Source organism: Corylus avellana, chromosome 4, assembly GCF_965113065.1.
Source record: "Corylus avellana chromosome 4, dhCorAvel1.hap1.2, whole genome shotgun sequence".
Taxonomy (NCBI): domain Eukaryota; kingdom Viridiplantae; phylum Streptophyta; class Magnoliopsida; order Fagales; family Betulaceae; genus Corylus; species Corylus avellana.
In genome coordinates this window covers 20,220,130-20,230,356 of record NC_142493.1, presented here as the reverse complement: position 1 = coordinate 20,230,356, position 10,227 = coordinate 20,220,130, and the positions used below count along the sequence as shown (strand labels likewise).

At 35.8% G+C, this 10,227-nt stretch overlaps 1 protein-coding gene across 1 annotated transcript; it reads right to left on the bottom strand.

The window, feature by feature from the left end:
- Positions 1-3,863: 3,863 nt before the first annotated feature.
- On the bottom strand, positions 3,864-9,753 carry LOC132177756 (fold protein). Its single transcript, XM_059590201.2, has 7 exons — positions 9,429-9,753; positions 7,349-7,619; positions 7,037-7,095; positions 6,860-6,938; positions 6,615-6,753; positions 5,703-5,816; positions 3,864-4,466 (listed from the first exon to the last, which is right to left on the bottom strand). Exons 2-7 carry the CDS (start codon positions 7,558-7,560, stop codon positions 4,275-4,277), a joined length of 795 nt encoding a protein of 264 aa, XP_059446184.2. The 5' UTR covers positions 7,561-7,619; positions 9,429-9,753; the 3' UTR covers positions 3,864-4,274.
- Positions 9,754-10,227: the final 474 nt, after the last annotated feature.

Genomic DNA, 10,227 nt, shown 5'->3' with positions numbered 1-10,227 from the left:
CTACATATTTAATGATAAACAAAAAAAAATATATAAATTTCTTAACTTTTATATCTATATATGCAGGAAATGTGATGTTTATGCCATATATCTGAAGTTATACGTAGGGTTGTCTAAAAGGAACCTCGATGAAGGTATCTTTGTGTCCATGGAGGATTTCTGGGAAGGGGTAATTAATAAATCATATTATAAATCCAACTTTTACAACCATGCATGCAATAATAACGTACAGGTAATTAATGGGAGGCTGGGTGCTCATCAGCAGTTCCGACTCAACCCATAGGCCTATTAATTAGGCGGCCGCCTACCATCCTCTATTTAATAAAAGGTTTCAAATTAATAAAAAAAAATAATTAAAGCCCTTATTATTGTCTATATTATTTAATTAAGACCCCCTACTTATGGTAAATATGCAATTTTAAAAAAGCCTCAATTAATGGATCATAATAAAACAATTTCCATAAAATAAATAAAGAAATTAAAGACCTACTTTCCGTCAATATATATGCTTTAGTTTAGACCCAAAAAAAAAAAGGCATCTATAACATTAGAAAATAAATAATGCTTAAAAATTGGATAGCAATAAATAAGATAATATATCAGATAATAATAATGATATTATTAAATAAAATCTAATTTTAAACGTTCCACTCTTGAAGGCTGTGGGTAGATATTCTCGAATAATGAATTTTGCATCTTAAAATGTGAAAATAATGATTTTTAAATAAAAATATAATATTAATATTAAAATATATATTATTTAATTAATATTAAAATAAATATTATTTTTTTAAAAAAAGTTCACTCAAACTTTTCAGGTTAAAAAGCCTCAAAAGTATATCGAGGGGGCCCTACTCATCAGACAAGGATGTCGTGTCTTAAGTCCATTTCGGGGCTTTCCATTATTCCCTGTAATCCGTGCAAATATATTCATTTCGCATTTATCTATTTCCCAACACCAACACCAACTTAGGTTTCAACTCATAAATATGGCAAAATGATTTTGCATGTGTCTTGGTGTCCATCGACCATCTCTGATGCCAGAACTGTAAAAATTGGCTTTGTCATAATTGTTGAATTATTACTATTAGTACTTACTTCTATAATAATGAAAATTTCTTTTAGAAATTTTAAAGCCACAAATAAAATATTTGTCACACTAACAAAAAATAATAATAAAATATTATTTAAGATAAAAAATAAATAAATAAATCAAATAATAAAAAAATAAGGGGTAACGTGTCATCCATTTTGGCATAGAGGGTGGCTGGACCACCCCATTTTAGCTGGGGGTGGCTTGGTCGGCCAGGAGTGGCTGGACCACCCCATGGCCCTTGGGGGTGGCCTGACCAAACGATTTTTTTTGTTTTTTTTGCCGGACCACCCCCATTGGGCCATGGGGTGGCTTCGGCCATCCTAGACCGGACATATGTCCCATTTATGGCCTTAGAATCTCTTTAGAGACATCTTGGCCGTTAATTGGATATTCTTCAGTCCAAAATAGACTGGAGAAGATCCTACTCCTTTAATAATCTAACACTATATATATATTTGAAAGAGAATCCATATCAGTCTCATTCATAGAAATTATCATGAGTATAAAGCTCTTACAAGCAACCATAACTAAAGCTATGAGGTTACAAGTGTCATGGATGACGTATTACATTTCAGACCTAAAACCAATCCACTAACCCATGACTAAATTACATATTAAAAAATTGATCTGTGCCAAACAGACTCAAACTAATGCATATGTAGTACTTATTCCTCGGAACTGAGGGTAGACAAACCCCCAACCGAAGCTCTTCCTCTTCGACCCGAAAGCCAGAATAACGTTCACATCCACAACTCAAAGGTTTGGACCATAGCAAATAACCCAGAGGGCATCACGCATGCAGATCAAGAGGGAAAAGAGTCTTATTACAAGCAAAAAAAGGAAATAAAAGCGTATAGGGAAATAAAGGGGCTAAAACAAAAATACAAACAAAATAGAAAAAATCGGACAAACAACAAATGAAAACCAATAGAACAAGGAAAAAACCAGAGAATCACACTAAGCAGGAAATGGCAGTCGGAAGGAAGCCGATCGCGTGCTGGCCGGAAACCAACGCGGAAGGTGGCGTTGGAGCTCATCGCGGGGCGACACGAGGAAAAACCCGACAGCGGACGGTGGGCGGCAGAGCGGGCGCGGAGGAGATCGGTGTCGCACACAAAACAAATTATCAAGAAATGTTGCTCCGCATTTTTAACTCTTTATTTGTTGGTATTTTTGTCTATATAACACATCTATATTCACTTCTTTTAAAAAATAAATAAAATAAAATAAAATAAGATGAACACTTGAAAATACCGAATAACATTTCTCATCATACTTATCAGGAGAATAACTTCAATTAGGTCGTGGTGTAAATTGGGTATTTTGCACCATCGAATAGGAAGCAGATACCTCAATTGAAACACCAGAAAATAATATAACCATTTGCACCAAATATATTTCTTATCTTGACAAAATACCTTATAGACAAAATATCTATTAATAAAACCACCGGAACTACTGATTTGATTAGTTTTGAAAACTCCAGTGTTAAAGGCTCAGAAGTGAATAAAGTGTTCAGCTGCGGCTGTTGGATTAAAACAATTGATTTGAATTTAAAATATTGTATTTTCGTATAATATTTTTACTTTGAATTAGTGCACGGCAAGGGTCGGTCAAAAGGTTCACTGAAGGCTAGCTTAATTGGGCTCTAGCTAGCCGGCCTCAAGGCATAAAGAGATGGGAGATGGGAAATAAATGATGAAAACCATTATAATTCTGCGGGCGTGTGGACGTGAAGGTTACATTAATGGAACAAACAGTTCCAGCTAGCCAGCTGGGTAGCCTACATATGTTTACAAATCTGATAATGGAGGAATTTGATTTATCAACAACCGACCCACTCATTCAACATGTTTGCAATCCACATGAAAATTCAATACAAACTTAATATTAATACAAAATTAGCGAATTACTGTTTAGTATAATTAAATACAGGTAAAATGTTGGATAAATGTTGATTAATAATTGGGTAAATGTTGGGTCAATCTGCTTAAGTCATGGGGTGACCTACATAACTTGTAGCCGGATCTGTGTTAGTGTCTCTCTATTCTACAATCCTTGCATCAGACTTTAACAATGTTTTTATCGCTTCAGCCTCCTTTTGATAGTTGTTGCGGTTTTCAAGTTGGGGTTCAAATAGATTCGCCTTAATCTATTTATGTTTAGCTTATGTTACCGCTATATGCGGCCAATTTGAGAGGACCGTGACACTTGTTTGCCCCATTTCTTATTATTTGTTCTTATTTTCGTACTGTATTGTTCGTTTTGGGTCTATTGTTGGAGAGCCCACCCATTTTTCAGTTTATGTTTGTTTTTTTTTGGGATCTCTCATTCTCTTTCTTTCATATCAAGAATGGCAAGGATCCTCCTTTATATATATATATATATATATATATATATATATATATATAAAATTAAAAAAAATCTCTAAAGCCCAAGACCAAAATCTCTTGCCGTTCATAGTTCAGTTTCTGCAGTCACAGACAGAATACACTTTCAGGTCTTACGTACCCACCTTCTTCATCCACTCTTCCATCGTTGTCAACTGAAGCCCACGTCATTGTCTAGCCTTGCATATTGAACGTAATTAACCAACCGTTTTGGGCCTTTTGGCAAACGTAATACTACCAATGAAGGAAATAATATTAAAAAAAATAAAAACTCACTTTTTGTACATTTGGAGAGGAATTATGACAAAAAGTTATATTTAACATTCGCTAAAGAGATTGTTAAATGTTGTTTTTCTCTAAAAACCAAATATATAGAGTTCAATGTAAATCCTTGCAAGATTTATAAGCGTGCCTCCATTTAGCACTTATAATGATCATCCCATTTGCAAGAAATAATAGAATTTAGAAGTACATGAAATATTTCTTCTCTTTGACAGTGCTCACTATTGATCCCAAATGTACAATAGTTGCCAGTGTTCTGCAGGAAATATTCCATCCCCAGTAAAATTACATACCTATTCTAGAGAACAAATAGTACAGTTGGAGAAAGTACATAGAAAGTTTCAGGACCAATGCAGATCGAACCCATGAACTGCAGCCACCCACCCGATCCAAGAGAACAAATCCCTCCAATGATATGTGAAGTTTGAAGATCTATGTGATCTAGCTTTAATCGCTGGGCGAATTGATTACAAGGAATTGACAAATATATATACATATATATACTACTACTCAAGAAGCTTATTACAGGTGCCAACACCAACAGCTGCGGCGAGATGCCAGGCAGCATGAATGAATGGAGTCCTAGGAAAAACATCATCTGCAATAAAGAGTACACCACTCAACAATGATGACATCTTATGCACGTTGTGTGCCATCCTCAGATCTGGATCTTTTGATGCTCTTTTAGCGAATACTACCTGGCCATGGAAATGGAAAATTATTCTAGTTGCATGAACCCAAAAAAGCATAAGGGGGATTATTTTCAACACCAATACTAAATATACTAAAAAAAACCATTAGATGTACACGTTGATTATCGACAATTAACATGTCGCATGGTTTATGACTCAGCTTAAGGTATAAATAGCTTACCCGAGGGATCTTCAGGGTACTTTTGATACCCCAGACCCAGAGATCACTTTGGTTCAACTGTAAACCTCTAGACTAAATATGTAATTTTCCCTGAAATTTTAATCATCTTAAGCTGTAGTAATGACTAGACTAGCCTAGCATGCAATGTAGTTTGCAACAAGGAGTCATAAACTGGCCAAATGATCATTAGCGGACAGTGTGACATTTGATGTTGTTCCCAAATATTAATCATGCTCAGCCGTAGCAATACAAGCCTATCATTGACTGTAGACTGCAATAATAATTTATAACTGGTAAGGTCATAGGAAGTCGATGCATATATAGAAATTTAACTCAATATAAAATTTGGTTCCGAAATAGTAGATTGCGGCTTTAAGAGCCAGTTTGAGATGGTGTTAAGGAGCTTAAAAAGTGCTGTTAGTACATAAAAAGTTGTGCCAAGCAAAAATGGATATGTTTGGTGAAAAACGTACAAAACACTTTTTTGCTCTAAAAAAGCCTAAAACTGCGTTTTGGGGAAAACTTGAAAATTATGCTTTTATTTTTTATTTTTTACAGACAAAAACTCTATTTCCCAATGCAATTTCAAACGAGCTCTAAATACTGAAATTATAGATGGATTTTGACCGTCATAAAATATAGTTTTTACTTGAATACAAACGAGAATAAGCTCAAAAAATAAATGAAAAAGAAAGAAGAAATTCACCAAGAGTAATCATCTTTTACTTTTTGATAAGTAACCCACCAAAGAATCACTTAGCCAGCAGTACGGTATGTTCAAATCCAAGATGCTTTATCTATTGAGAGGACTAACAAACTCTTCTGTAGTTTTATTTATCAAGTACACCACAGAAATAAAAAATATATATGGTCTCATATATGAAAGAAATGAAGGATGAATCCAGTAACAAACACTAAAATATTTAGCAAAGGAACACATGGAGTTATATTTACATCCCACTAAACATGATTTCCTAAAGCAACAAACAATTTGTAATGGGAAAAGTAAAAGAAACATGTAATAAATCAATGAAAGCCAGAGGTCCAGAAAAGTGAGTTACCTCCATCATCCCAGTATGAACGGCAGAAACCATTAGAGGTCGGACAGGTAGAAGAAATGCGGATGCAGCCATCAGTAACTTTGGGTTGTCATCTCTGAGAGCTCTTGATAGACACTGACAAAAGTATTTTAATTTTTCAGTTTTATGTCCAAGTGAGCAACTGAAAAAACTTGAAGAAAAATCTAAGTAGGTGGAACCATTGTTTGCAAAGAAAAGAAAAGCTGTTAACATATCTATTCTCTTATATTGATATATAAATATGAGACAAATTGAGAATGGATTGAAGGGTGAGTCATGGGTTCAAGATCCAATGGTTCGTTGTGTCACTTATCAATTATTAAAAGAACAAAAAAATTATCTACATTGACAAGTTCAGCCATTTGCTTGTTTATCATAATGAATAATTTTAGGTGCAGTTAATCATGCAAGTCATCTTTTTTAGGAACATTATGAGAATAGGATTAAGATACAGAAAATGACCAAGGCATGATCCAAGTTAACTTGAACTATTCCAGGGTAAAGCTGAGTTTCAGTGAGTAATTTAAATAAGCTGATATGACACCATGGTTAGCATATAGATAATGTTTCTCAGTAGTTTGAAACCCCACACAAGAATCTTGTACGTGGATTAGCAAAAACTAAACTGGACCAGTCAATGGAGTATACTATATCAAGACCGAATATTTGAGCATATGCTAGCTGATATGCACATCAGGTCTGCTAATCCTGATATATTAGAGGTCATGCACAATACTGTTTCTGCATAGCAGTCCTGTCGAAAATTTCCACCTAGCAGATAGTTATAGAATCATGCGATGGCATCAATGAGCAACATGTTTATGCATGGCAATAGATCCAGATTGATTAGCCAACTATATTTGTCTTTGAAATAATAAATTAGCTCTAACTTACTACTGTTGCTGTGGCTATCATTGTATAATCCGCCCATCTCAAAAACTGCCTCAGTTTTCCTCTTGAAGAGTGGTACAAACTTGAGGCAACTCCAACTCCAATTAACGAATTAGCATACAGCTTAGTATGGAGGTTCTTCCTACATTCCCAGTAAAGCAATTAAACAGATATAACAAATATATTAAGGGTTTTTCTTCTTTTTTTTTTCTTCTATGCATACAGAGTAAATTACAGCAAAATATCACCTTGGGGCCTGGATTCCAAGAGCTATAAAAGGAAGTGAAGTAAGCACATTAGCCACTCTTTCTGCAAGATTCTGATCACCTGGCAAAAGGGTGCCAAATACATTAATTGTTTTGCAAGAGAATGGGTTGCATGACAGGAAAATAAGAGAAAAGTAAAAGGTATCTCTTTGTTAATACCTTGAATACAACACCCTTGGATGGGCCTCAAACAGGCTGGTCTATGGTGCCATACCCATCTGGAAAAAATGTAAACAAAAAGTTACTGTGGCTTGTGCTAAATATCATTTGCTTCTATTCTACTATGTACAGGCAAATGTAGATAGTAATTAGACTTCAAAGATGGAGTAATGAGTAATTATAACAAGAATTACGTAAATATATACTAATTACTTTTCTTGTCTTTGATAAATTATGCTAATTACTTAACAATCTCTGAATAACTAAAAGCATATGTCAATGAGCAATTTTTGTGTAATATTTTTCACTCACTGCATCAATAAACGCTGATTTGCTTCAATAGCTGAGCTTCTACTGAATGACTGAGGAAAGTCCCCATTTTCGGTAGTTTCCTCCAATGCAAATGGTGAATGAGGCACCACATGCACCCCATGGACACCCTCGAGGGTTCTGCTTCGGTTCAATATAATCTGGGGACTCATAAGCTTCTCAGAAATAAATTCAATCAAGTTGATTGCCAGCATGAATTTGCTGGCATTAATTGAAATGAGCGTGCCTCAGCAACTGAATATGTTGCTTGATTCTGTAACAGCAAAGCAGGGTGATATTACTTCAGGTATGAACACAATGAAAATGAAGAAATCAACACTAGAGAAGCTTCAACCAAACAGTGCAAGGAAAAATTACTGTATTTGCAATATTACATAATTCAATAAATTGTAACATGGTTTCAATTGTTTTGCTATTGGAAGAACAAGTACGATACAGTTGCTTCAGTGTTCAAAATTTCAACTCTAATAGTAAGACCATTGGAAAAGCTAGCCATGGTTCGCGTATTCTTTGGCCCTCTTATAGCATGACTAAAGAGCCACAAGCACCACCGAGTTGTATGGGGTCTATTGTGGATCCTCAAAAGACATCTAAACTTTTGTGACGTTTGTGATTTTGCTAATGTCAAACCATTTGTTTTCTTGACTTCAATGTGTATCGTTAGAATTTACTACAAAGGTGTAAATGTTCGTATTACTTTAATGTGATTTATTCATGATCCACAAGATACCCATTGGTATGCGGTTAAAAGAATTTTGCAGTATCTTAAATCTACCATTAATCATGGTTTACTCATCAAGCGTTGCTCTTCAACTCAATTATATGTCTATTCTGATGCTGATTAGGCTGGGTGTAGTGATGACCACAAATCAACTTCTGGCTATTGTGTGTTTTTGGGTTCCAACCAACAATGTCACGTTCCTCTACAGAAGCTGAGTATAAGGTTGTTGATAATGCCGCTGCTGAGTTTATTTGGATTCAATCTTTATTTAAGGAACTTGGTGTCCTTCTCTCTACAGCTCCTATTCTTTATTGTGACAATATAGTCCTGCTTTTCATGCTCACACAAAGCACATCAATATTGACTATCATTTTGTTCGTGATCGTATAGCCTCCAAATCTCTTATTGTGAGGTTTTTGTTGAGTAAAGATCAGACTGTGAAAGCGATAACCAAACCATTGGTTTCTCATCGGTTTGTTCATCTTCGGTCCGATCTCAATGTCTGGTCACCGACATTGAGATTGCAGGGGCGTATTGTGAACGTTTATGACATTTGTGATTTTGTGAACGTCAAACCATTTGTTTTCTTGACTTCAATGTGTAACGTTAGCATTTACATTTAAGGCCTAACTAACAATATATGACACAAGCATACTATCGTAATTAACAATATACTATTCAAAGGAGGCAAAATCATTCAAGGCAGAGAAAAAATTCAAAATTTTACTAAAGCAAATAACTGATCAGATTGACTTTTGAGCTCAAATCTGAATGTGTGACCCTTGAAACGGGCCTTTACATTCCGAGGAAGTGCATGCTTCGATTAGCATGCCATGTTTGTAAGGGAATAAAGCAGAGAACAAGATATTGACAGGAAAGAAAGTTGCCCTCTTGGTAGCCTTAACCTTCAGCCTATCCAGTCAATCTGCAAATATTAATTCAAAATTCGACTTTTTTGAACACCCACATGCCCAAACAGAAATTTCAACAATTCCCAGGTGCTCAAGAAAACCCAACTATTTCTTGCCACCTGATTTGACAAACCAGAACCAGTCCAGATTATAAAGCCGCATTTTGCCGAACATGTTGTCAGCATTACCATATCCCACCCCATCCCCATGTGTATCATAAACCCGGATTCAAGACCAAACCCATTAATCTGGTTCTTCTTAAAACCCAGTCAATCCTTAAACTCGTCTATCTCACGAAGACGCCAACGAATCAAAAGACGAGTAGAAGGTGGGAATATAAAAGCACCAATATTATATTAAAGTATCAACTGCCACGCACTCACACATATTCATTTATACCATCCACGAGAGAGAGAGAGAGAGAGAGAACCTGGGAAGATGTGGCGGAGCGTCGGAGCAGAGAAGAGGAGTTTGGGTTATTGTATAAGAGAAGAAGAAGGTGGTGGTGGTTGTTCAGTTATATGGAAGGCGGAAGTCATCATATTCGGACAAGAAAGAGAAGAGAAAAGAGAATAAGAGAGAGGAAGATGCGCATGAGTCACGAATCTTCCACATAGAATGAGCGCATATTCCTGCTCCCATCCCATCCAATAGACGCCGTGGCTAACCCGAATTCAACCTCCTTTGTTTCCTGCTCTCATCCCTCCCCATTTTTTCCTAATTTCTAACTTTCCACTTCCACCTCATATTCTCTTGCTAAAAATTACGTCCACACCTATATTTGTAAACGTTTGGTCCCAATAAGAGAATTAGACAAATTTTGTGTGATGATCACCTACGGGGGTCATTAATTGTCGGTTGCCTTTTAAATATAATGTATTATTTAATAAATACATAATTTGTTTAATTATGAGAGTCCCTACTATGCGGTTAGACCTTAAAAGTGGTGTTTTGCAGCATTCAATTTCCTTGTGACACATCATCCATTTAAGAAGAATGCAAAAAATAAAAATGAGAACATCCACACCAAATCAAAATGAGAAAGATCAAAAAATAAAAAATAAAAAAAAATCGTAGCTAGCGGCAATGCCAAACCCTCGAGACCTAGGTCGGTGAGAACCACGGCGTGGGTCTCACATCAAACCCGCCTCAAACCCACCCCACGACGCCATGGGTCTCGCCTCAAATCCTTCTTCATCGCCGGCCAAACCCAACCATCTCCGGCCAAT